The 24,827-nt window shown below is 64.8% G+C and overlaps 11 protein-coding genes across 11 annotated transcripts; 8 read left to right on the forward strand and 3 right to left on the reverse strand.

The window, feature by feature from the left end:
* Window positions 1-661: 661 nt before the first annotated feature.
* Window positions 662-1,047, forward strand: PKR1 (Pkr1p; the record flags this gene model as incomplete). The annotated part of the gene is made up of 2 exons (XM_076645896.1): window positions 662-855; window positions 921-1,047. The coding sequence occupies 2 exons, from the start codon at window positions 662-664 to the stop codon at window positions 1,045-1,047; spliced, it is 321 nt and encodes a 106-aa protein (XP_076508766.1).
* Window positions 1,048-1,381: 334 nt separating this feature from the next.
* Window positions 1,382-2,257, reverse strand: JCM10292_004562 (uncharacterized protein; the record flags this gene model as incomplete). The annotated part of the gene is made up of 6 exons (XM_076645897.1): window positions 1,382-1,452; window positions 1,517-1,671; window positions 1,740-1,883; window positions 1,945-2,003; window positions 2,076-2,144; window positions 2,213-2,257. 6 exons carry the CDS (start codon window positions 2,255-2,257, stop codon window positions 1,382-1,384), a joined length of 543 nt encoding a protein of 180 aa, XP_076508767.1.
* Window positions 2,258-2,490: 233 nt separating this feature from the next.
* On the forward strand, window positions 2,491-5,566 carry JCM10292_004563 (M36 family metallopeptidase; the record flags this gene model as incomplete). The annotated part of the gene is made up of 6 exons (XM_076645898.1): window positions 2,491-3,504; window positions 3,563-4,115; window positions 4,175-4,243; window positions 4,310-4,461; window positions 4,583-4,952; window positions 5,103-5,566. 6 exons carry the CDS (start codon window positions 2,491-2,493, stop codon window positions 5,564-5,566), a joined length of 2,622 nt encoding a protein of 873 aa, XP_076508768.1.
* Window positions 5,567-6,359: 793 nt separating this feature from the next.
* Window positions 6,360-7,630, forward strand: JCM10292_004564 (uncharacterized protein; the record flags this gene model as incomplete). Its single annotated transcript, XM_076645899.1, has 5 exons — window positions 6,360-6,409; window positions 6,503-6,997; window positions 7,057-7,166; window positions 7,235-7,264; window positions 7,326-7,630. The coding sequence occupies 5 exons, from the start codon at window positions 6,360-6,362 to the stop codon at window positions 7,628-7,630; spliced, it is 990 nt and encodes a 329-aa protein (XP_076508769.1).
* Window positions 7,631-8,284: 654 nt separating this feature from the next.
* Window positions 8,285-9,564, forward strand: JCM10292_004565 (uncharacterized protein; the record flags this gene model as incomplete). Its single annotated transcript, XM_076645900.1, has 7 exons — window positions 8,285-8,328; window positions 8,388-8,582; window positions 8,650-8,893; window positions 8,971-9,020; window positions 9,083-9,189; window positions 9,255-9,287; window positions 9,356-9,564. The coding sequence occupies 7 exons, from the start codon at window positions 8,285-8,287 to the stop codon at window positions 9,562-9,564; spliced, it is 882 nt and encodes a 293-aa protein (XP_076508770.1).
* A 291-nt stretch (window positions 9,565-9,855) lies between these two features.
* Window positions 9,856-11,168, forward strand: JCM10292_004566 (uncharacterized protein; the record flags this gene model as incomplete). Its single annotated transcript, XM_076645901.1, has 7 exons — window positions 9,856-10,084; window positions 10,140-10,260; window positions 10,316-10,412; window positions 10,477-10,556; window positions 10,618-10,698; window positions 10,759-10,811; window positions 10,879-11,168. The coding sequence occupies 7 exons, from the start codon at window positions 9,856-9,858 to the stop codon at window positions 11,166-11,168; spliced, it is 951 nt and encodes a 316-aa protein (XP_076508771.1).
* A 352-nt stretch (window positions 11,169-11,520) lies between these two features.
* Window positions 11,521-15,684, forward strand: JCM10292_004567 (uncharacterized protein; the record flags this gene model as incomplete). The annotated part of the gene is made up of 4 exons (XM_076645902.1): window positions 11,521-11,884; window positions 11,959-13,772; window positions 13,830-15,155; window positions 15,217-15,684. The coding sequence occupies 4 exons, from the start codon at window positions 11,521-11,523 to the stop codon at window positions 15,682-15,684; spliced, it is 3,972 nt and encodes a 1,323-aa protein (XP_076508772.1).
* A 290-nt stretch (window positions 15,685-15,974) lies between these two features.
* On the forward strand, window positions 15,975-16,559 carry SUS1 (Sus1p; the record flags this gene model as incomplete). Its single annotated transcript, XM_076645903.1, has 4 exons — window positions 15,975-16,057; window positions 16,189-16,259; window positions 16,359-16,427; window positions 16,486-16,559. The coding sequence occupies 4 exons, from the start codon at window positions 15,975-15,977 to the stop codon at window positions 16,557-16,559; spliced, it is 297 nt and encodes a 98-aa protein (XP_076508773.1).
* A 165-nt stretch (window positions 16,560-16,724) lies between these two features.
* PRE4 (proteasome core particle subunit beta 7) lies at window positions 16,725-18,105 on the reverse strand (the record flags this gene model as incomplete). Its single annotated transcript, XM_076645904.1, has 8 exons — window positions 16,725-16,750; window positions 16,819-16,912; window positions 16,996-17,209; window positions 17,303-17,449; window positions 17,522-17,651; window positions 17,714-17,790; window positions 17,898-18,008; window positions 18,080-18,105. 8 exons carry the CDS (start codon window positions 18,103-18,105, stop codon window positions 16,725-16,727), a joined length of 825 nt encoding a protein of 274 aa, XP_076508774.1.
* A 185-nt stretch (window positions 18,106-18,290) lies between these two features.
* Window positions 18,291-20,170, forward strand: JCM10292_004570 (uncharacterized protein; the record flags this gene model as incomplete). Its single annotated transcript, XM_076645905.1, has 5 exons — window positions 18,291-18,787; window positions 18,869-19,012; window positions 19,074-19,338; window positions 19,410-19,764; window positions 19,845-20,170. 5 exons carry the CDS (start codon window positions 18,291-18,293, stop codon window positions 20,168-20,170), a joined length of 1,587 nt encoding a protein of 528 aa, XP_076508775.1.
* Window positions 20,171-20,517: 347 nt separating this feature from the next.
* On the reverse strand, window positions 20,518-24,515 carry JCM10292_004571 (uncharacterized protein; the record flags this gene model as incomplete). Its single annotated transcript, XM_076645906.1, has 9 exons — window positions 20,518-20,739; window positions 20,801-21,274; window positions 21,334-22,296; window positions 22,391-22,819; window positions 22,877-23,570; window positions 23,635-23,707; window positions 23,766-23,897; window positions 23,964-24,071; window positions 24,131-24,515. The coding sequence occupies 9 exons, from the start codon at window positions 24,513-24,515 to the stop codon at window positions 20,518-20,520; spliced, it is 3,480 nt and encodes a 1,159-aa protein (XP_076508776.1).
* Between the last annotated feature and the right edge of the window lie 312 nt (window positions 24,516-24,827).

The following is a 24,827-nucleotide window of genomic DNA, read 5'->3' on the forward strand; positions in this document are numbered from 1 at the left end:
GTCGGCTCTCATGCCAACACTGCGAGATTTCCCTGCAGATTGACGAGCTCCGTCACCGACGAGCCCGAGCAAATACGGCCTCTAGCAAATCCCTCCCTCTCTGCAACGTTGCGCCGAACGCAGCTGGGCTTGCCTGGCTTGAGCATAATGCGCCCTTGGCAAGCACTCGCGCACGAGTCTGCCGCAATGATTCGAACGCGTCATTGTCTGACGGCTCGCGCGCGCTGCTGATGTCGCTGTGCGGGCTGAAGTCGCTGCAGCGAGCGATTCAGAGAGCGGAAGCAAGCAGGAGTGGACAGCAAAATCGCTCCTTGAGGAACAGCAGAGGCGCCAGAAGCGTGGCTTCGAGTAGCTGCAAGGTGGCACTTGCTTCCAAGCCCGAACAAGGGCTGTGCAGTCAGCGTATGGCGCGCATCTCACATGCGTGCGAAGGACGAGAAGCGCTCATCGACACGAGCCCGGGAGCTGAGCAGCCTTGCGGCACAGCTAGGAGCATAGCAGCGTCTCGCGAAGTGGTCGTACGCTCGTTCAGCGAGCTGAGGTGCCGGCAGAAAGACAACCCATCCCATCAGCTGTGCGACACTTTCGCTCTCAGACCGCTTCCCACAATCCGGCTGGAGACGCAAGCAGCTCGGTGCAGCTTGAGAGACCTTCTAGCAACATGGCAAGCACGCTCAAAGACGTCGTCAATTCCATCTTCACCCCGGGAACCAACTCGGGCCTCCTCCGCGCCATGAACGCCTCGTTCTACGCCCTCTTTGCGACCCTGTTCGGCCTGGTCGTGCTCACACGCGCCAACGTGCACGTCTGCGCGCTCCTCGCGCTCAGTATCGCGCTATTTGCGAGCATCAAGTGGTAAGTCGTCGTCGACATGTGGGGGTCAGATACTCCGACGCAGCTCACATCTCCCGGATGGGCAGGTTTTTGGCGCAGATCGCCGAGGCGGAGGAGATCCAGCGGAAGGAGCGGCTCGAGAAGGAGAAGAGCGAGGTCAGTCAGGGAGGAGATGCGGCACGACCGGGCAACAAGGAGGGCAAGGACGAGTGAAGCGACACGAGGGACTTCGTCTTCCAGGTGTGTGTGCTCGCAAGGCCTCCGCCAGCTTTGAACGTCGGCTGACGCTGAGCTGCAGGGATGTCCTAGCCCCTGTTCCCCTCTTTTGGTCGCCGTTCCAAGCGCTATACCCCCACCCCAGCATGTAGCCATACCCCGTGCTCTCTCGGCGATACCCCTGCATTGCCGCTTCCTTTTCGAATCTCAGTGGCATTCGAGAGCCGACGGGAAATCGAGATGCATATGCGCTAGCAATACAACAGAACACTGACAACACGCTGTACGGCTGGAGGGTGAGGGAGCGCCAGAAGGCGTTGCGAGGCTAACGTCACCGCTTGCGCGCCTTGGTGTCGAACCAGGTCTTGATCTGCTTGGCCGACGTCTCGCCAACGTTGAAGACTGCTTGGCGTTCAAGGGATCAGCGCCCGTTCTGCGGCACGTAGCTCGAGAGGGTAGCACGCACGCTCCTTCTCCCAGCTGTCGAGGCCCTGCGAGAACTCGTACGCGGCGCCTTCTCCGCCGTGGTCCGCGAGCGAGTGTTGGCTCTGGTCCATGATCTGGATCAGGCGCGTGCGGAAGCTCCCGTCGAGGATCTTCGCGAGCTCGGTGTCCTCGACTCTGTTGCACAGAAGCAACAACGGCACGTCAATTTGTGCACGAGCGATAGGACAATGGAGAGAACGCACAACCGCAGGAACCGCACGCCGCCTGCATAAAACCCGCCACCACCGCCGCCGAGGTTGCGCAGATGCACAGACTCGGGTGAGGCCATCAGAGCATGTCGAACTGTGGCCGAGTAGGGTCGAGGGAGGCTCAGGTCGACGGTGTCCCTGTGAGCGTGTCGAGGTCAGCCGGGCAGTCGCGACTTCCGAGCAGGATCGTCCGGCGCACTGCTCATAGAGCTTGTCTGCAAGCCAGAAAGGTAGTTCGACCGTGGTGCCCGCCTTGAGCTGTTTGCACGAAGGTGGTCGCGTGCATCAGCTCCGGAGTGCGCGCGGAGAGTTGAGGGCGCACAAGCGCACGTCTTTGTCTGCGCTGCCTTCGAGGTGGCCAGCGTTGGGCACGTCGATCTGCACCCTGCACGGGAGTTTCTGCGCGTGTTTGTTGTCGGGATCAGCTGCGTCGAGGCGCGTCGAGGTGAAGTTGGCAGAGGGCGCACCTGAGCGTCGGCGAGGAAGTCGTGCACCGAGTAGAAGCTGCTCATCGCGCGCTGGCGGGTTCAAGCGGTGCCCTCGCGCAGTGCTCGTCGTTGACGATGTGTGCGAGGACGCGAGCGGGCCGAGCCTCCCCTGAGTGGTGGTCCGCGGCGTTGGCTTTGGCGCGCGCTATCTGCAGCCAATCAGTGCGGCGCCCCCCACTGTGCGGGCTCGCTCGAGGCTCGCTGCCACCTCGCCGCTGGTTAGCTTCGCTCTTCCCACACCCAGCCCTCCGCTTTGAATGTACACGCACACGCACCACCGCTCTCGTCGCTCCCGCCTCACGCTTGCCCGCTCGCTCGTCTCGACCGCCTCGCTCGCTTGCCTCGGCTCTGCCCTCGTGGTCCCCCCCACCTCGGCGGCACGCACCGCATCGCACGCCACCTCGCTTGACTCGCTCGCGGGCACCTCGAGCATCCGCAAGTCGATCAACTTCGGACCCACCGTCACCGCGGTCACCCACGATGACCACGCCAACCCCTCGCCGCCGCTGAGCGTCTGGAACGCCAACCACTTCGCATCGGTGCATGCCATCGGGAACAAGTGCGACAGCGACCGTCTCCGATCCAACTCGGCTTCGGACGTCGCCCGCTGCGTCGGCACAGAGCTTGCAAAGAGCTTCGTCGCGCACCTCCACCCGGACGCCGATTTCCGCCTCACCGATGCCACCCTCTCGCGGCACTCTGGCGTCGTTCACGCCCACTTTGTCCAGACCATCGAGGGCGTGCCCGTCGCCAACGGCAACGTCAACGTCAACGTCGACCTCGCCACGGGCAAGGTCCTCTCGTACGGCGACTCGTCGTTCGCCGGCGCCGTAAAGGCCAAGGAGGCCGGTTACTCCAAGCCCCGCCGCGAGTCGGCCTGGAAGCAGCGCGTTCAGAGCTGGGCCGCCGAAGCCGTCGACACCGTCGAGCAAGCCGTCGAGCAGGTCGTCTTCGGCGGCTCGGCCAGCGACACTGCGCCGCAGGGCAGCGCGCGCTCGCGCTCGCCGGCTGTTGATGCCTCCGACCCGCGCGAGGCTCTCCTCACGTTCCTCGCCATCCAGTCGAGCAAAGTCCAGCTCTCACAGCGCCTCGAGTCGGCGCCGCGCCCGCAGCTCGTTGACGAGATGCGCGTAGTCGCCGAAGACTCCGACGCAAAGCACGACTTCATTATTCACACCGCGCACGAGGAGCTCGACGAGCCCGTCAAGACGACCCTCACGTACGTGCACGACGGCGAGGATCTGAAGCTCACGTGGAAGTACGAGATCAAGGTACGCCTCCTTCCACTTCTCTCATTTCTGTTCACCGACTGATCACTTGGTTGTGTAGACTCGCGACAACATGTACGAAGCCTACATGACGGCCGACAAGTCGATTACGCCGGGCGACGAAGAGGCGCTCCTCGTCGTCGACTGGGTCCGCGACTTCAAGCCGACTGGCGGCGAGCTTGGCCTCGAGACTATGGCGATCTTTGGCGGCGCTCGCACTCTGCAGCGTGCCCCGCACGCGCAGGACTTTGCCGGCCGCGTCCCCGAGTCGGTCACTTCGGCGCCGGTCGCCTCGACGACCGACAAGGAAGAGGTGCGCAAGATGCGCCTCGTCAAGCCTTCGTACAAAGTCTACCCCTGGGGCGTCAATGCTCCCGACGAGGGCAAGCGCGCCGTTCTCAACGGCACGCTCGTCGAACTCGACAAGGAGGCGTCGCCCGCCGGGTGGCACACCGTGCCCGGCTCGGGCGAGTTTGGCGCCTCGACCCGCGACACGTTCTACTACGAGACGCGCGGAAACAACGTGCTCGCGCAGGACAACCCGTCGGGCGGCAACTCGATGAACGGCTTCCGCGCCAACGGCGGCAAGGACATGCGCTTCCAGTTCGGCATCCGTGAGTGTCCCATTCTTAGGCTTGCTGCACGTCTCCCTCCGCTAATATTTATCCTGCAGACATGACGAAGCCGGGCACCCCGCTCGACCCGGCGACGTACATCAACGCATCGGTCACCGAGCTCTTCTGTACGCTCTCGCTCGCTCTCTTCGAGGACCCCGGTGCCTGTTCCTTGCTCACTGAATGCACTGCAGACACCAACAACGAGTACCACGACCTGCTCTACCGCTACGGCTTCGACGAGGAGTCGGGCAACTTCCAGGAGCACAACTTTGGCCGCGGCGGACGCGGCGGCGACGCTGTTCAGGCCAATGCGCAGGACGGAAGTGGCTACAACAACGCCAACGTACGTCTGCAGCTTTCCAGTCGTTCTTCGCGCGAAAACGGCGCTTTTGTCGCATTTCGGCGGATTGCGCCCTGGATCTGGCCTGTCCGCGACCGCCGCTGACTTTCCCGCACTCCCAAAGTTTGCTACCCCACCTGACGGGCAGCGCCCCCGCATGCGCATGTATTCGTGGTCGGGCACGCAACCGTACAGAGATGGCGACTTCGAGGCTGGCATCGTCATACACGAGTACAGCCACGGTCTCTCGACGAGGCTGACCGGCGGGCCGGCCAACTCGGGCTGTCTCGGCTGGGGCGAAGCCGGTGGCATGGGCGAGGGTTGGGGAGACGCGCTCGCCACGCTCATCCGCATGCACGATGCCAACATCACGACCTTCAGCATGGGCGAGTGGGCGTCGGGCCGCGCGGGCGGGATTCGCAACTACCCGTACTCGCGCAGCAAGAAGGTCAACCCCTCGACGTACTCAATTCTCGACAAGGGCGGCTACTGGGGTGAGTTTCGTCTCTGTTCCCTCGCCCCCCTCTGCCATACCTCGCCCGCTTCAAGAGCTCGCCTTCTGTCTTCGACAATTCTCCCGCCGCTTTCTGCCAGCGCGCCTAATACTCACAGACGGCTTGCTGACTCAAGCTACCCCATTCCAGGCGTCCACGCCATCGGCGAAGTCTGGGCCGAGATGCTCTTCGACATGACCGAGGCCCTCATGGATGTCTACGGCTTCCACCCGACCCTCTTCCCGCCGCCCGTCAACGGCACCGACTCGACGGGCTACTACAACCAGGAGATCCTCGCCAAGACGGGCAAGAAGGTCCCGGCGCACGGCAACACGCTCGCCGTCCAGCTCATCGTCGACGGCATGAAGCTCCAGCCTTGCCGCCCGTCCTTTGCCGACGCCCGCGACGCCATTCTCACGGCTGACCATGCTCTCACCGGTGGCGCCAACTACTGCACGATCTATTCCGCGTTTGCGAACCGCGGCCTCGGCCCGCGCGCCGAGCTCGTCGGCGGCACGCCCTGGGGCGGCGGGCGCCACGCGGAGGACTTCGAGATCCCGAAGCGCTGCGGCAAGAAGAAGGGCGGCAAGAAGGGCCGCAAGGAGACCTTCTAGACGTCACTACAATCGTCTCTATCGCTCGCACCTCTCCCTGCTTTCGTCTCTCTCGTCTCTATCTCTCGTCGCTCGATCCAGCTCTCCCCTGTATAGTCTGATGACACCCCCTTTGTCTCGTTGATACACCTCAGAATGCCCTGTCTCGCTCGCTCGCCCCTCTCATGTCGTGTCCTCTCGTTTCGCTCTCCGTCCATGTCACCCCCCATTTCGCGCTTTGCTCTCTCACTGAACCCGCCTCCTCTGCCGTGTATACCTTCTGCAATGTCGTTCTCCCACCCAGATCCATCCGTCTAGCCTGGCTCGCACCGGCGAGAGATTCACGTGCTCTGTCGCTGCGACGTTCTGCTCGCCGCAGAATGCCTTGCAACCATACTCAGGGTGTGCAGCACGTCTGAAGCTCCGCACAGGCTCCTCTGCGCCGATTGACGACGCGACCCGTCGCCCGTCGCGACGCCTCGCATCGTCGCTTGTCCTGGACGAACGCCGACGTCGCGCTGCTGAATCGCAGGCAACCTGTCTGATCGCTGCTGTGCACTCGAAAGTGCTGCCTGCACGACTACTGTAAGCCAATGGGGCCCTGCGTGCTCTCTCGTCGCATGTTGTGCCCCGCTCAGGCGATGAAGATGATCGCGGCTGTTGTACGAGAACAGCGGCTTTGCGCTGCCGAGTGGCGCGCGTAGCCCGCCGAGAAGCACTCGCTCTGGCCCACTGGTCTCTCGTGTACCCTTGGCGAGCGGTGCTGACCGGTGAACTCCGGCTTCTTCCCTCGCAGCCGTCTGCAACCCCTATCATGGCTCCCGTCGCTGGTCCTTCGGGCGAGATTGCAATTCTCAAGCAGCTGTACGTTCTTTGCTGACCGGCCCGCGTGGCTCTGCCCCTCACGGTTGGCCCGCTGGTGTCACGAGCGAGCTGCGCTGATCCTTCAGCTCACAGTCGGGACGACCAAGGGCGCTGGGAAGCCTCCGTCAAGATCAACAGTGAAGCGGTGCCAATCTACAAGGTCGAGCATAAGGAGGAGAAGACGACGTGCTACATCGAGGCGGTCGAGGATGCGGAGTTCACGGTCACCTTCACGAAGGCGAAGATGACCGCGACCGACCTGGCGGCCTGGCTCAAAGTTGACGGCACCAGGGTTGATGGCTTCTCTATTCCAATTAATGACCTGGGCGGCCACGTCGACACCTTCGAGGGTGCGCGCATCTCGGCCACCGCCATTCGCCCCTTCAAGTTCGCCAAGATCGCCCTCACCGACGAGCCTGACATGGCCTCGACAAGCGAGCAGGTCGTCAAGAACCTCGGTACGATTCAGATCGCCATCTGTCGTACGCAAATCCTCGGCAAGTCACTGGCTTCGGCGGCCTACTCGGACTATAAGCAGCACGTCGTCGACGAGAAAAGCAAGAAGGCAACCATGTCGCACTCGACGTCGTGCGCCTCGTTGCATCCTTGATTGCCCGGCCTCGCCTTGACGTGCTGATTGTCCGCAGGTATGGGGCTGCGAAGGTCAAAGTTGCTTCGGGCACGGCCGACTCGGTCCAGTACATCGACCCGATCGAGTCTCCCTGGCACACGCTCGAGTTCAAGTACCGTAGCCGCGGTATGGCTGGCGCTTGCCAAATCTGGTCTCGAGCGATCACGAACTCACTCGAATGCTGCGTTTTACAGCGCTTCTCGAGCTCGAGAATATCGTCAAGCGTGCGAATCTTCCTCACGACATCACTAGTCGTGTATCTTCTGACGCCAGACCCGCTTGCAGCGGTCATCCGCAAGTCACTCACTCCCGAAGCCCCCGCCTCGTCCACGACCTCGCCCGCCGCTGGCAAGTCCGCATCCGGCTCGAACGCAGGCCGCAACAAGCGCAAGGGCAGCGCCCTTTCGCTCTCGGACAGCGAAGAGGACGAGGACATCCACGCCAAGATCGCTCGCCTCGAGGCGGAGAACGAGCGCCTAAGGGTCAAGAACGAGGACGTCAAGCCCAAGCTGCCCAAGGGCGAACCGATCGGCAAGATTAAGCACGAGAACGGTCGGGTCGTGCTCGACTTGCTTGACGAGGACGACTGATGGGTGTCAAAGGTCTTCTCGTGCGTTGTCCATCCGATCTAGCCAGAAGCAGACGCGCACTCACACGCTTCGTCCGCCCGCAGGCGCATGTGTTCTCTCGGTGTACGGCTTGCTGTGTCTTCCCCTGGCTGTCGCGTTGTATCTCTCTCGCAATTTGCAACTCCGGTCGTCTTCATCCGTCCGTGCGTGGAGAGCGGAAAGTCGACCTTCGCGAATCGCGTCCTCTCGCGTCCGGTCGCTGACTTGGGCGCTTCTTCGCAGTCGCGCAGCTAGACGCGCCTCGTCGTTTCTCTGCTCGCTCGGACCCAGATTGCGTGTCGGTGTCTCCTGTCGTTGACCGATGACCGCACCGAGTGTCGTTGACATCTCCCTTTTGCCTTCGTCTCTTCCCTCTTGCGCGCGCTTTCGGCTCTTGCGCAGACCTGTGAGTCGCGCTCGCTTGGGCTCGAGCCGGAGCGCTGTCCGAACGCGGATCCTGGGTCCATTCTGTCGCACAACCGTTCTCCGCAAATCCCGGGCGAGGGCGAGCTGCTCAGCTCTGTGGCGGACGCACCGGGTCGTTAGGTCACCGTCAGCACTCCGGCAACAGCGCAGCATAGTCGAGCTCGACGGCACGTGGCTTAGCTGATCGCCTGCTTTTACGTGCGTATCATCATGTCAGACGTCTCAACCATGGCGGTCGAGACGATCCACAAGCTGTGTGTGGTCGTTCTTTGTAGGCAACCGGAAATCCGCTGATCTCCTATCGTCTACGCAGCACCGACGAGAAGCAGCGCTGGTCAGCCTGGATTACGGTCAACGGTCGCTCGCTCGAGACGTACAAGGTTCAGCGCTCGGCGACCAAGACGACGTGCTTCGTCGAGTCGGCGGAAGAGCAGACGTTCCAGGTCGTCGTCAAGAACGAGAACTACCCGCAGACGTTCGCTGCGGATCTCTACGTCGATGGCTTGAGGTCCGCTGCTTCCGTTATCGGCCAACCGCCATCTGGCTCGAGCTTCGCTGACGCGAGGGGTGCGCAGGGTCGACGGGTACTCGATCCGCAAGGTTGGCAAGGTCGATACGTACGCGGGCAAGCGCATCTCGTCGACCGAGATCCGCCCCTGCAAGTTCGCCAAGGTCGCTCTCACCGACGACAGCCAGCAGGTGACGGCCGACGAGCGCTTCGCCAAGGAGGTCGGGACTATCACGCTCCGCATCTGCCGCACTCAGTACAAGGGGACGAAGACCGTCGGTACGGGCTGGCAGGACGACGCCCAGCAGCGGGTGCGCTCGGCGCATTCCTCGCAGCCTGCACACGAGCAGTTGATGCGGGCCTGGTGCTCACGTCCTTGAGCTGCCAGGTCCTCGACGAGCGCAGCAAAAAGGGCTCGCAGGTGTCGCACGCCACGACGTGAGCGTCTTCCGTCTCGACGAGCCTTTCACTTCGTTTTCGCTTACTGAAGACGCACAAAGCTATGACAAGCCGCAATACAAGCCGACGGCTGGAGTCGACGAGCTCGTCTACCTCGACCCGCATGACGCGCCGTTCCACGTTTTCGAGTTCCACTACCGCAGTCGTGGTGCGTCGCAGCGCCGCCTTTCGTCATTATCCCACGCTTCTTCATGAACGCTCTCTGCTACACAGCCCTCCTCGAACTCGAGGGATTGCTGCAGAGCGGTGCGTGTCTAGGTTGCCCTCGTCGCTACTACTGCGACGAGGCTAGAGCTGACGCGGTTCCCTCGCAGCGAATGCCGAAGAGACCCTCGACGCGAGCTCCAACGTGGTTCCGTCTCGCCGCAAGCGCGCTGCGACGCAGCTCGCGGAACCGCACTTTGACAAGGATGCTCTGCTCGCCGAGCTCCGCAAGCTCCAGTCCGAGAACGAGGCGCTTAAGGCCGGCATGAAGGTCGACTACCACGAGCCGGATGAAAAGAAGATCAAGAGGGAGGCTTAGCGGGACGTCGGGAAGGCGCCGGCGCGGAAGGAAGGACGAGGCACCGCTGTACGAGGCAGACTTCATCCGTCTTCGCGTGATTGGCTCACACTGACGCTGTTGTGCACACAGTGCATACGTGTATATACCAGCCACACTGTCAATACCCTCACGCATGTGTGTCAAGAATCATCGGAGAGCTTCGGCCAGCTCGCACTCGGGCGCTCCAGTCGCGTTCGCTACGGTCCGCGGCAAGTCCGCCTCCTCGAAAAGGAGCTGTTCGCCTGCCCTGCCCGCTTTCACACGGTCTGCATGCCTCCTTCGAGAGGGGTCGGGCGCGCCAAGCGAGAGAGCTCGCTTCGCAAGGCGACTTACGTGCCCGCGCTCACGGCCACGCCGGCGAGCGACAGCGACTCGTCGCTCTCCCCGTACGATGCGCAAGACGACCCCGCTGCTGTGCCGCACGAGGACCCTGTCGCGCCGTTGCGCAGGGTCAATGTGACGCTGCAGTTTGTCGGCGCCGGAATGCTGGCTCTCGGTTGTACGTTCTCGTCGCAGACCAGATTCATCGACAGGCTGATCGTCAACCCCCGCAGCTACGCTTGTCGTGTCGCTGTATGTGACAGGCCCGCCGCGCCTGAGCGACATCGACAGTAGCATGACGGCCGTGCTGCTGACGACCATGATTGTCGGGTGCGCGACGTGCATACCCAGTTGGCGCGTCTCTCTCGTCGCTCCGATGACTCGAATTTGGCTGACTTCTTGTGCGCAGGGCTGCTGCGCTGCTCATACTGCTCGGTAAAAAGCCTCAGAAAGACATGCCGCCACCTCATCCGCGTTGGCTGCGTGCCGCTGCGCTCCTTGCCTTTGTGCGTCTCCCCCGCGTATCTCATGGCCCCATACCCGTCGACACTCACGTCTCCTTTTCAAAAGTTCCTAGCCATGCTGTACGTCCTTGCTGGCTTAACGCTGTTCATCCTGCTCGAGCGGATCGACGCGTTCGTTGCGTTCTGGTGCGTTCATCCCGTTTGCGCACGCCGTCGAGCCGCAGTACCCACGATCCACGCGTGACAGTATGAAGAACATACCGCACGGCACGGCTGAAAACTGCAAGGAGCGGTTCCAGCGTGCATGGGCGATCTTGCTCGCCGTCTTGTGCGGTTTCTGCCCTCGGGCCTCGCCCAGCCCAGCCTGACTCCCTCTTCACGACTGCAGTATCGTCTTCATCTTTCACGTCGCACTCGGCTTCCCCGTATACCGCTACACCCGTGCGTCCAGTTGCTTGCCCCTTCGACGACGCGAAAGCTGACCTTCGCAATCTGCATTCGACCGCAGGCGGGTCCAAATACGGTGTGCAGCTCAAGAATTCGGCATTCCTGCTCGAGGCGGGCAGGCGGCAGCGCCGCCCTTCAGCGTCGCGCGGCATCTGGTCGAGCGATTCGAACCCAGAGCTCGAAGCGTTCATTCAGGACGAGCTGGCGCGTCGAAAAGCGCAAGGAACGAGGTACTGGAGGCCGAGGAGCGAGCGGGGAGGGGAGCTGGAGCAGCAGTCTCTGGGCAAGGAGGGAGCGAAGCGGAAGAAGACGAAGCGGAGGAGCAGGAGACGAGAGGCATTGGGCGGCTGAGGACCGTGGAATCGTGCAGGCAACGTACAAGCTACTTTGAGCGTGTGCCAAGCACGAGTTGCGCGCAGAGGGAGCGAGAGCGCGACGCACTTTGCCCGACGCGACTCGACGCGATCTCGCGAGCTGCAGCGCGCCCTCACCTCCGCCTCGCGCGCCTCTCCGCACCAGCTGCACCGCCTTGAACGCGACAGGGTCAGCCCTTGCACCTGCGCACGCTCCCGCCTGGACCCGGCTTCTCTCGCTCGCACTTCTCCCGCGACCCGCCCGCGCGGTGCGTGAGGCGACCGTTGTCCGCAACACCCGGCCACGCTGACCTCGTGCGCCTGCAGAGCACTCAAAACACGCCACGGCGATGAGTCTGCCGCTGCATACGGGCGCGCAGCCGGGCAGCATGCGCAGCCGCCGCCCGTCGCCGTCGCGTCCGCCGGCTCTCGCTCTCGGCAACGCCTCGACGTCGCCACGACTCGGCGCTGGGTCGCCTGCAGACGGTACTCTGTCGCCGCACTCGCCCGCGTTCTACTCGCCGAGCTCGCAGCTGGGCGGCCCGCTCTCCCCCGTCACGAACCACTTCTCGACTCTCCCGCCTTCGCCGCCGCTCGTCACCGCCGAACTGCCGTCCGTCGGCGGTGTCAAGCGCGCGTCGGTCGCGCATGCATACCCGACACCGCCCGCATCTGCCCCCGGTAGCGCTCGTCCGCACGGCGGATTCGACACTGGTTCGTCTGTTTCGCGCTGGGACGTCCTCTGGCAGAATGATCCCTGACCCCCTCCCCACGCTCGACATCCACAGCGGTCGACATGAATGGCGTATCGTCATCGACGGACCGGCAGCCGACGCGTGGCTCATCCGTCCTCCTCGGCGAGGACTTGCGAAACGACGGCGATCCGTCCATAAAGCGACGGCCTTCCCTCATCCTGACGTCTGCGCCTTCCGAAGAGCCCGAGGGTCTCGCTATCGGTATCGACATGGGGGACGGAAGCGCGCCGTCGCCGCTGCTCGGGCGTTCGTTCTCCGGCTCGACCTCGCCGCTTAATTCGCCTGTCCAGCCGTACTTCTCGACCAGCCCCGTCGGCTCGCCCACATTCAGCGCCATGTCGAGCCCGCACCTGTCGGCGGGCAGTCCGACGCTCGGAGCCGGCGGCGCAACGATGGAGCGCGTGCCGTCTTCGCCTCGCCTTGCCGCCTTTACCGATCCACTCGGTCGCCTCGCGACGGGCCTCGTCCGCCGCGCTTCGTCTAACTCGCTCGATACGGATCTCCCGACCTCGATCAAGCGCAGCCCGTCGCCCGTTCCACCTTCGCCCACGCTCCCTTCCGTTCCGTCGCTCAGCCCGACCCTCGGGTCCAGTGGCCCGATCCGACGCACGAGCTTCGCCAATGCCGCGCGCGAGAAGGAGCGCGAGAAGGAGAAGGAGGTGAAAGAGCGCCAGGAGCAGGCGCGCGCCAAAGGCCATCACTCGCGCATGTTCAGCTGGGCCGTTCGGCCAGACGATCCGGTTCTGGCGCGCCGGCGCGCCAGCGGCGGACCTTCACCCGGATGGAAGAAGCGTGCCCTCGGCGTCATTGCCGTCATCATCCTGGGTCTCCTGCTCACGGTTGGTCGCCGATTCCGCCCGACCCCTCGAGCCAGGCCGCCGCTCCGCGAGCGCATGTCGATGGGCCAGCGGCTGCGACGAGCCGGCGGGTCCAGCTTTATTCATCCGGGCGTCATCTCGGGACGGCAAGAGCCAGAGGCGAAGGGCTGGTTCCAGCGGGCCAAAGGCGCGGTTGTTGCGGACGGGACGAAGCGGCTGCAGTCGCGTGCGCCTGTACCGCGACAGACGGGTAAGGCCGTGCCCGCGAAGGCTGGAGCACGCGCTGAGCCGGTCGAGAACAAGCCGAAGGAGTACAAGGCGGGCTTTAGGCCGAGTCCGCACGTCGAATTCGTCGACCACAAGGCGCTCCCGCCGCCGGTCGAGCACAACGACGCTCCCGAGCGCGACACGCTCGTTCTGTATCGTATTCTTGGCAACGACCTCCCTCCGCGACACTCGCCGGGCCAGACGCTGCGCAACCTGCGCTTCCTCCTCCAGCACGAGTCGGACTTCTCGGTCCTCCCTCCGCTCGGCCCGCATGGCAAGCACCACTCGAGCCTGTACGGCTCGGGCAACGCTGCGCGCGAGGCGCACACGCAGATGGGCGGCCTGCGCGTCGACAAGTACTTCGTCCTGAACCGCATCGCCGAGCCCGAGATGGTCAGCGCCATCATCGGCCTGCTGCACCTGTACTCGGTGCCCGACTCGCGCATCCTCGTCATCCCCTTCGAGTGGGACGAGTATCAGCGCCGCGAGTTCCGCTGGGACGGCGGCGTCGACGCTGCCAAGGGCTGGGGCATCGGCGACGCCCCGCTCGAGGAGTCGACCGTTAGCGGCAACCGCCCCGTCAAGTGGCACCACGTCGAGGAGGAGGCCGTGCCGGACGACTTGTCGATTCTGCTCGAGGAGGCCGACGGCGACGAGGCGCGCGTCGCCGAAGAGCACCGCCTGCGCAAGCGGGAAATGCTCGGCCGCTTGCGCGCACTCGACTTCACCTACCACGAGAAGAACCTCTACGCGATGAACAACGTGCGTGTTTCTGTTCCACTCTTGCCCATGGCTGAGCTGACATATTCGCTTCCGCAGAACGGTGGCCGCAACTTCGCTCTGCAGCATGGTCGTTCGCTCCCGAACGCTCGCTGGATCCTGCCGCTCGACGGCAACTCGTTCTTTACGCCCGCCGCCATGTACTCGATCGTTCGGACGCTGTCCATCGCCGGTGAAGGACCCGCCGCGTCGCGCTACGTGATCATCCCGATGGCGCGCCTGCTCGACAACGAGGACATCCGCGTCAACAACTCGGTATCGCTCGTCCCGCTCCTCGACGTCGACGAGTCGGCTTCTGCCATCGTCGATGCCGAAATCCACCATCGTCCGGCCGTTGCGCCCGACACGCCCGAGGAGCCCCAAGTCGGCTTCCGCTACGACTCGACCGAATCGTTCCAGGAGGCGATGCGGTACGGTCGCCGCAGCAAGCTCGAGCTTCTGTGGCGCTTGGGCGCCATCCCGTACTCGCGTGGCCTCGACCGCCGCACGCTTCCGTGGGAAGTGACGGACCGCGCGCACATTACCGCGAAGACGTGGGGTTCGATCCCAGGCGTCGAGGGTGCCGCGACGCAGGACTCGATCATCCATGCGCCGCACGGCGAGCTCGACCCGTGGGGCGAACCCAACCCGGAGCGCGGCGCGCTTGCATACGTCAAGGCCGGATGGACGTACCGCCTCTTCTCGGGCCACAAGAGCCAGGAGGAGCACAGCAGCGAAGCGGCGACTCTGCGCAACACGAACCGCATTCGCGGCATCGTCGCCTTCCTCGAGCACCTTGATGAGCTCGTCGCGCGCGGCGAGCGCGGATGCACGACCGACGAGAACCCGTTCCACTGCGGGTTCCACGAGGAGCGCCTGTGGAACTTCGACATGTTCGAGGTTGAGCGCCTGCGGCAGAAGTTCCGCCTCGACCGCCGCGACGCTGTCGAGAAGATCGAGCGGTACGAGCGGCTCGTCGGCCCGACCCTGCGCGACGTCATGCACGTCCTCAAGGACCCGCACGCGATGCGCGACTTACACGCGCAGAAGGCGGCGACGGCGTCGACGCTGCTGGCCATGGCGGGCTACGTGACGGGCAACTCCAGCTACTCGAACGCGGCGAGCTCGCTCATCCACGAGCGGTTCACGCGCAAGACGCCTCAGTACTACTATCACGTCGACCACCACGACCTGCTTTTCCAGCAGCGCGACGGCGCGCACGATGCCGAGCCCATGGTGCCCGACATCGAGCAAGAGAGCATTGGCTATGCGTTCCCGCCGACCCTCAAGGACCCGAACGAGGTGCCGACGTACTCTGCCGAGCTCGCTGCGCAGATCACCCGTGAAGACGCTGCGCCGCTTCCTTTCGACCCGGCGACCTTCGACGTGCGTTTGCGTCCATAAGTCCCGAATTTGCAGTGCACTCACCTGCCTTTACGCCTCACAGCCCATCTTCCTTCTCGACGCCATCCGCCTTCTCACGCACCCGAGCGGGCCCAAGCTCGAACGACCCAGCCAGACGACGCGGCAGACGCTCACGCCGCTGCTGAACCAGCACCTGTCGTGGCTGCTCTTCTCGCGCGAGGCGCTCGCGTTCTCGGCCAACCCGCCTACCGCCGAGGCCGGCGCCTACTACGACGCCAAGGTGGCCGCGCTCGCGGCTTTCCTCGACGACATCCGGCTCGTCGGGCGCGTCGCGAACCGTGCGCGGCTGCGCCTGCCCAAGGGCATGCGCGCCGAGGGCCTGATGGACCCGGCGCCCGAGGTGCGCGACGTGCACTTCCGGTTGATGCAGGGGCTGAGCAACACCAAGACGCGGCCATGGAGCCTCTTGAGCGACCCCGTGTCCGAGGCGAGGTACCTGGCCATGCACTTTCACGGCGGCGACACGCCGTTCTCGGTTCTCGGGCTGTGATCCCTCTTCCCCTTCATATGTTCTCTGCATTTGCATCTTTCCCTTGCCACATTTCTATCGCTTGCCGCGCCCTCTGCATCTCGTAACTAGCTCGTTTGTCAGATCGCGCTCTCGCAGGTCGAGGAGAGGAGTGTCAGATACCGCCGAGGCGGCTCTTTGCGAGCGCCGTCGCTCTGACCGAGTAGTGAGAAGTACGACTGAGCCCTGCACGGAGCAATGCGCGACGTCGCCGACACCTCGACCTCGCTCGACCCTCAACGTCTGGCTCTTGGACCTCTCCCCTCCCCGCAATGGCCCCCGCCCCGCAGCTGGCGCAGCAAGATCTGCACGACGCGCTCCGCACGCGCATGCTCCAGAGCGGGCAGTACTCGACGTGCGTCCGTTCCCCATCGTCCCGCTCGCAAGGCTCATCAGTCGGCGCTCGACCAAGTGGGGACGTGCGGATCCGCGCGCCTCGCAGTCGAGCTCGAAGACTTTGTTGATCTGACGAGCAAGGGTGCGCAGGATCCTCGACGCGCTCAGGACCAAGCTCGAGGCGAGCGGGTGGGAGGACCAGGTGCGCGACTTGGCGCGAGGTGCGTTGGCGGGCAGCTCTCTCTACGCCGTGCTCGCCTTGCGTGCAAGAACGCATCGTACACCCAGCTCGCTGACGCTCGCGCCGCTCGCTCGTGCAGAGAAAGCCCGCGGACAAGACCCGCCCAACTTGCAAGCGCTCGTGCAGGACCTCGAGCCCACCGCCCTCGGTGCGCCGTCCTGCTTCCTAGCTCCATGGTCCTCGCACTGACGGGGAAACTCGAGCAGGCATGGTCCCCGCCGAGGCGCGCGCCGAGATCGAGGCGATGGTGCGCGCTTTCGTCGAGAAGAGCACCGAGTAGCATCTACCCCGCATCGCGTCGTCGCTGGCTGTTGTAACTCTATGCATGGCTCTCTCTCTCTCTTGCCGATTGATCCGCCTGCAAGCGTGGGAGAGATCCGATATGCGCGGCGAGTCGTGATTTACAGGGATGCGAAGGAAGGGGTTACAGCTCGAGCCCGCGCGCTCAGTACGTCTCGTCGCTGTTGCCGTCTGCAGTGCGCCGCCTCTCCCGTCAGCGGGCGTTCAGGGTAGGAGAGAAGAAGGACGAGAAGACGCACATCCTCGCAAGCCCTCGGCAAAGCCCCACTCGGTCGGCGCCTGTTGCGGCTCGCCGATCTTGACGCCCTCGGCCGTGACCACCGCGATTTGGAACTGTGCGTCAAGACAGAGGTGATCAATGACTCGCTCGCCCGCACTCGGGCAAGGGCACCAGGCAGCCGGTCGCGGTTGCGCACCTTGTTCAAGCTGCGCGCGTCGCGGTAGAAGAGGACGCGCATGGCGTTCTCGAGGATCTTGCGCGCGTCGGCCTCTTCGAGCTTGCTCTCGCCGTCGGGCCCGAGGTCCTCGAGCGCCTTGCGCAGGAGCGGCTGCGCGAGGTGCATCCCGAACCCGGTCGCGATCGACGGCGACTGGTACGTCACGCCGAGGAGGTCGACGTGCGCGAGGAAGCTGTGCGCCGGCAGACTCCAACATCAGCCCACAGCTCGGCGGAGGGGGAGGGGACCGGGAGAGAGGCGAGAGCAGGAGGAGAAGCGGACGCACGGCTTGCCCTTGTCGACGCCGGCGAGCAGGAGCGCGTTCCAGTACGGGTCAAACTTGCTCCTCCGTGCGTACATGACGTTGCTCATGTACTCGTAGATTTGCGACGTCGTCAGCTCGTGCCCATCCTCGAGAATCGCCTCGTCCGTCCTGTCGTAGGTGCAGCGACGCGAATCAGCTCGGTGGGACGGGGGCCGACGGGGAAAGGGCACGCGAGCGCACATGAGCCCCTCGAGCATGCGCTTGATCTGCTGGAAGTCTGCCATGTCGCCCGACGCGGCGACCATGGTCGAGTCGGAGACCTTGTGGATCCTGCGGATGTCCTTGAAGCGCGCGAGCGAGCCATAGGATGCTGCGCGCGTGCGAAGCAGGTCAGCACGGTGCATCGGAAACGCGGGAGAGCGCTGCACGGACCGAGGTTGTCTGCTGCGAGGAGGACGCCGTTCTTGAACTTGAGTCCGAGGACCGAGGTGCCGGTCACGATGGGTTGCCTGCGCGCGCGTGCACGGGGTTATTGTCAGCAAGCTCGACTTTCCGGAGCACCTCGTATGCCCCGACGGGATGTTTGAGGCGCGAGACGAGGGGCCGCGCAACTGACTGAGTGTGCTGGACGGCGTCGGCGAAGGCGTCGGTCTTGGGGCGGGCGCCGCGGCCCTGGTGGATGGGGAAGGAGGCGTAGGGGTCGAGCTGGTCGTTGCGGGGCTTTCCCCTGTCGTGCGCGGGCAGCGGGTGAGCGAGCGGAGCGGGGGAGGCGATGACGGGCTCGCGCAGGAGACGCACCACGAGGTGGACGGGAAATGCTGCATGGCGGGCGAGAGTCTGCTGCGGACAAGCGTCGGACTGGAGCAGCGCAAAGGAGCGAGAGAGCGAGAGCCACGGCAGAGCGTCGACGAGGTGACGAACGCAGCGACGACGACGCTCTCGCCTCTCCTTCCCCCAGAGAGAGAGTCACCGAGTTACAGGCACGAGTAGACACACTTGTATAGACAGAATGGGCCTCTGGACCACTAGACTCCCCGCCCCGTCCGGGCCCTACCCCGTCTCGACCACCGACCTCGAACTCGCCGCTCCGCCCGACCTCCGGGGGCGCACCTTCTCGCACGCCACCCACAAGCACACAGGCGAGCCCGCCCTCCGTCTCGACACCGTCCTCGTCACCCTCTTCTACCCGGCCAACCCGCACAGGCGCGCGTCCGGTCGACGCCAGCCCTGGATCGAGCGGCCCGTTTCGCGCACTGCAGACGGCTATGCTCGCTTCCTTGGTCAGAAGCCCTGGATTCTCCGCACCCTCTTCTGGCTCGTCGGCGCGCGCATCACCCTCCCCGTCGAGAGCGACGCCGGCCTCGCCTACAAGGCGTGCAACGACCCCGAGAGCGAGACCCGCGCTTCTTCCGACACGCTCGTCGGCGATGACCTCGCACCCGACAAGGACCAGTTCCCGCTCGTCGTCTTTAGCCACGGCCTGAGCGGGACCCGCACGACCTACAGGTGCGCTCGGCACTGCCAGCTCGACTCGTGCACTTGCTTCCGCGTAAATCGCTCTACTCTTACCAGCCTCTGCCCGCCCAGCCAATGGTGCTGCGAGATTGCCTCGCGCGGCTACATCGTCGCCGCAATCGAGCATCGCGACGGCAGCGGGCCCATCTCGGTCGTCCGCCTCGAAGACGGCACCGAACGCGTCGTCGACTATATCCGCCCCGACCAGTCGCTCGAGTGCGTCCTCGTTGCCCGCGTGAACCTGTCTCTCATCGAACCCTGACGCACCTCTTCGCAGCTGGCCGGCGGGCCACAAGCCCCAGTCCAGTCTCGACTTCCGCGCCTCGGCGCAGCTCCCGTTCCGCCTCGCCGAGATCTCAGCCGTGCTGCACCACCTGCGCCGGCTCAACGCGGGCGAGGGTGCCGCCATCGCGCGCGAGAACCGCCGCAAGGACCTTGGCGGGGAAGAGGTCGTCGGGAAGTGGCTCGAGGGGTGGAAGGGGCGGATCGACCTCGAGCACGAGGTGACGATGGCCGGGCACAGCTTTGGCGGCGCGACGACCGTGCGTCCGTTCTTCACTGTTTGAAGCTCCTTGAACGCGCCAGCTCGCGCTGAACGCCGCCGCGCTCGCAGATCCAGGTCCTCCGCGCAGGTGCCACCGCGTTCCCCTTCGTGCGCGGCATCGCGCTCGACCCGTGGGCCGACCCGATCCCTCCCGCGCCTTCCGCGCGAGCCTCCGAAGGCGGCGAGGCGGGCTTCTCGCCGCTCGAGCAGGCCCTCTCGACCTCGACTGCGCGGTCCAATCCCGCGCCGACCGCCTCGCCAGCCGCGAGCGGCAGCGAAGGGGGCAAAGTCCCGCTCGACATCAACGTGCCGCTGCTCGTCATCAACAGCGAGAGCTTCACTCTGTGGAAGCCGCACTACAAGCTCGTCGCCGACATCGTGCAGGCCGTCGGAGGCGGCGCCGAGCGGTGGCTCATGACCCTCGGTGCGTCTCCCCTCTGAGCTCAATTCAGCACCTGCCCAGTCAGGACGCTCTTACTCACGCGACCTCGCGTGCGCACGCAGTCGGCTCGATCCACACGACCTTCTCCGACCTGCCCTACCTCCTCTCGTCCCTCCCGCTCGCCTCGCGCCTCCTCTCGCGGCGCACGGGAGCGCGCGTCCCCGCTCCGCTCGGCACCGCGCGCGTCGTCGAGGCGTGTAGCGAGTTCCTCGCTGGCGCGAGCGAGGGCGCCGTGCTCGGGCTCGAGGTGAGAGCGGGGGACGAGCGCGGCGCGCGCGAGGGAGAGGGCGAGGAGGATGGCGAGGGGAGGAAGAAGGTCATGGAGGGCGAGGTGGGGAGCTTCAGGATGCATGTGCGGGGCGCGAAGAAGAAGGAGGAGGGAGAGTGAGTCGACGGGCGCGCGTGTAGGGTTTCTCCGTTCCTTCCTCTTGTCGTTGTACACTCTTCTGCTTCCGCCCTGTCTTGGCTACCTAGCCTGTGCAAGCCTCGTCTACGCGCCGCGTATTGGTGGACCAGCCACTTGCACTGCATGCGATGGGAGACAGCGCGTCCTTGGGACAAAGCGCTGCACGATGAGGAAAGGCGAATGAACTGCGATGGGAGACAGCGCGTCCTTGGGACAAAGCGCTGCACGATGAGGAAAGGCGAATGAACGGCGGGGAGGAGACTGGATCTACGTTGGGTTTGATAACTACGGGTATACACACTGCCTTTACGCGCGACATCTGGCGCTCCTCAGCGCCCGCCAGCGCCGCCGCCAGAATCGGGTCCGAACCCATACTCGGTGAGCCGGACGTCTCCCCCCTGCGGTCGAGGGTCGCGCTGCTCGTACATACCGACAATGTTGGCGACGCGGGTCGAGAACTGCGAGACGCCGGAGGAGTAGCCGCCGGTTGCTGCTCCATCAGCGTGAGCGGTAAGGGCACTGCCATGGTCGTCTTGATGCGGATCATAGGGCTGCGATCGACACCACGGTCAGCATCAAATTTCGAGACTGGTACGAGGGAGCGGAACGCACAGCACTCTGTGGCAGTGACTCCTTACGCGGCGGCGAGCGCGGCTGCTCGAGCGATACATCCTCCCTCCTGCGCGGCGGCGATCCCGGCTGTACCGTGCTCGCCACGCTCGGTCTCCTCGGTGTCCCAGCTGCCGCCTCATCGAGCCCGTCCGGGAACGACTGCGAGCCGCGGAAGAGGACGCGGCCGACCTCGGCGCCCTGCACGTCGGCGTGCAGGTCGGTGCTCGCGTCCGAGTCGTCCATGCCGCCATAGGGGTCGCCACCGGAGGTGATGGTCGATTGCACAGACGCGCGATAGCCGTTGTCGAACGGTGAAGAGGACGAGGCAGTCGCGACGACCGAGTAATTGTCGGGCGTGCCGTTGTATTGCGAGGCAGGCTCGAGGTGCGACGGCGAGCCGTTGGACCGCGGCGTGGCTGCAGCGCTAGGCGCGGAGGATTGCTCAGCAACAGGCGCCAAGGGCGGAACGCCGGGCTACATCGCGCAATGGTGTCAGTCAGGGCTCGGGCGAATGCGTTGTGAACGAGACGTACCAGAGTCCCGGTTGTCCAGCTCGGGGTCTGCGCCATAGCCGGCGCAGCGTACGTGTACGCATTCCCTCGTCCGCTCCCCGAGCTGCCATTGCGCTGCATCTCGGGAACACTCGCGACCGGAGGCGCGAACACCTCGGGGCTGCCGCTGGCAGCCGGTGCCGTCGCACCTGCGCCGACGCTCTTGGCCCCGTTCGGCCCGCGCCATAATCGGCTCATCGTGCTTTGCGTACTGGCTCCGCTGCCCCCGCTCCCGCTCCCACTCCCGCCCAGGCTCCCGAGCCCGAGCTTGTTTCCGCTCCCACGCCGCGTGCCCATGCGCGCGAGGAACCCTTTCTTCTCCGGCGCCGAGGGCTTCCTGTAGCCGACAGGCCCGGGCGGCGCGAGCGATGGCGGGCTGCTCGCAGTAGGGAATGGTGGCTCCGGCGAGAAGACCGGCGCGGCGGGCGGTGGGACGGAAGAGGCAGGCAGAGGCTCGCGCCGCTGCGATGAGATGGTGCCGGCGATGCCCTGGTGGGGCGGCATGGGTGGCGGGACGAAGTCGCGCTCGGCCGCGGAGAGGTTGGCTGTGGACGACGAGGGATCGTGCCCGTCGGCCGCGCGCACGGTCGAGATGACGGAAGGAGCGTATGCAGTCGAGGGAGCGTAGCGGGACGCGGAAGGGGCGGAGGCCGATGGTGCGTATGTCGCGTAGTCGGACGGGCCGAGGTGCAACTTGGACAGGCTGACGAGCTTCGTTTCCGAGTCGTTGTTCGGGTCAAAGACGGCCTCATCAATCGGGCGAAGGTTGCTTTCCTTGCGAGCATACGACGACGTGATCGGGGCTGAGACGAGGTTGGTGAAAGTGGACGACGAGGCGATGCCCGCTCTGGCTGGTTGGGACGCGGAAGGAGCGGCCGACGAGTTGAAACTGCTCTTGCGGCGCACGGCGCGCATGAACGAGACACGCTTGCTCTGCTTTTTCGTCTGCACAGAAATAGGGATGAGACTGCTGCTGAAACTAGACGGGAAGTGGTTTCGCGGGAGTCGCACTCCGGCAGAAGAACAGCACGAGACGCACCTTAGGGTCGGCGAGCAGCGCCTCGCGATACTCGCGCGGCACTACCTCCTCGACGAGCACCCAGCGCTCCTCGGTCCTCGCGTCGCCCGTGCTGCTCTTGCCCCGAATGGGGTCACCCTCGCGCGGGCGCGCCTTCCACTGAATCAGCGCAAAGCTGCTCTCCTTGAGCTCGTCACGCGCCCACCCTCCGCCGACGAGTACGTCCGCCCACGTCTTGAAGAAGTCGGCATCGACGGTGACGCGCGCGTGCTCGCGCGGCGTCGTGTCGTAGGGGAAGGGCGGGAGCGCCTTCTCCGCCTCTTTGAGCCGCTGCGTCAGCTGTTGCTGCGACGAGGGCCACGTGTTGACGCGCTGATTGAGAGTGTGGTGGAAGACGAGATGCGTCGGCGCAAAGACCTCGTGCGTGAAACCGGCTGTCTCGAATGTGCTCTGCGTGATGCCAAGGTCAGTGGCCGTGGGCGCGCAGCAGGGAGGGAGTAGATGAACCCAGTCCATCGTGTCGCGCTTGCGCCGCACCGCCTCACGCTCTCCCTCGGACAGATCGAATTCGAGCTTCTTCTCGTCGACATCCTGGAAGCCGAGCTGGCCAAACTGCGCCCAATCCTTCTCGACGACCGACTTGAAGCGCTGCAGCTCGCCCTCGTCGTCGTCGTCCTCGAGCCCATGCCACGAGCGAATGTTGAGCAGGTGGCGGTACGAGGCTGTGAAGGCGGGGCGGTCGGTCGAGTCTGGCGAAGGCGAGCTAGGCGGAGTCGAGGTAAAGAAGAGACGCCAGTCGTTCGAGTACGGAACGTCCCACGTTCCGCCCTGCTGAATCAGGTTGCGACTGTGGAAGCGAGTCGACCGTCGCACGCGGGTGACCTCCTCGACCCTTGACCCCTTCGGGACCCGAGGCGGCGCGCCGCTGTACGAGATGTTGAGCACTTCGGGGTATCCCGTGACGAAGCGCTCGAGGAACGTCGGGAGCTGGCCCTGCGCCTGCTGGTCGCGCACAAAGGAGAGGAGGATGTGCTCGAACGCGTCGGTCGCGCGCTGCCACTCTTCGTACGTCTCGTCGAAACCGCGGTCGTCCGCGAGCCCAAAAACGTAGGGCGAGAAGAGAGCGGCGAGTTTGCGAGGAGGCATGCCGTTCGTTGCGCTATGTGCAGCGATGGTCGAGAAGAGCGTGAGAAGGCTCGTGCTGCAGGCCCGGTCGTCAGCATCTGTGTGTAAAGTCGCAGAATGCGTGACAGAGCTGCACGCACAGCAGCCGCCCGTTTGAGGCGGAGAGGCGAGAGATGAGATGAACGGTGCAGCTTTTGGGAGGAAAACCAGTAGCTGTTGCAGGGTGAGCGTCAGCACCGAGTTATCAACGATGTGCAATAAGAGGGCGTACCCCGCTCAGCCGCCTTGAACTCGTTGTACGAGTCCCACGAGACGAAACCTCGCCGCCCGCGTTCGTTGATGAGGCGCGCGAGCCCCCACTTCATGAAGGCACCGACAGACAGCGGATGGGCGAGCGCAAGATCTGTAAGAGATGTCCGGTCAACGTGATTGTCGACAGTCGCGAAGGAAGGACAAGGATTCGACGAACCGGATATCCACGCTGAGGGATCGTCGAGATAGACGCGGATGAGCGAGGTGACGCCCTCCAGCGAGATGTCGAGCGCCATGCTCGAGAGAATGAGTGGCGTGTCGAGGCCTGCCCGGGCATAGTGAGCGGATTGCATCCCCACATGCAGAGGAGGCGGGAGGACGAACCGCGGCGCTGCAGCTCGACGGCACATGCGGCAACGATCTTTTCGACCTTGATGATGGACAGCTCGAGAGTCGTGGCGATGGGCGCGTAGCCATACAGCAGCTGCATCTCGCCGACGGGCTCGTCGTCGCCGACACCATGCCCTGACCCGAACGGCGCCCCGCCCGCCCCCTGCTGCGCGGCAAAGGCCGGGCCAGCCACGGGCCGCCCAAAGTCGTCGATGTGCACGTGCGAGTCGTACGGCGACGTCGGCGTCGACGGGACCGACGAGCCAGAGACGGCCCGTCGCGGCGCGAGAGACGACGACGGGGCGACAGCGGGCTGGAAGGACGCGGCGGGCGGGACGTCGAGGTGCGCTGGGCCCTTCTTCCTCTTGAACAGGCTCATCGCAGCCTCGGCACGTGCGCGAGAGCGAGTCGCGTCGGGCTCGATCGAGAGAGAAGTGGGGCGGTTCGAGCGCACAAAGGGCGCAGCGTGCAGTGCGTCACGGCCAGTCCCAGCGAGCGCGTCTCTGAGCGTGCGGCGCTGACTGCGCGGACAACGAGCGACGAGACGAGCGACGAGACGAAGCAGGACAAACAACTCCGGAAGGCGCGAAGGTCGACTTCGTTTAGCCCTGCCTCGGGCGTCTCCGGCCGTATGAGCAGAGCAGTAGATTGCAGAGAGCGGATACGCGCCGGTACTTCTGGCTTGCGAGCC

The sequence above is a fragment of the Rhodotorula paludigena genome (genome assembly GCF_050403205.1).
Source record: "Rhodotorula paludigena JCM10292 DNA, Rt_paludigena_JCM10292v1_ctg2, whole genome shotgun sequence".
NCBI classification, from domain to species: Eukaryota; Fungi; Basidiomycota; class Microbotryomycetes; order Sporidiobolales; family Sporidiobolaceae; genus Rhodotorula; species Rhodotorula paludigena.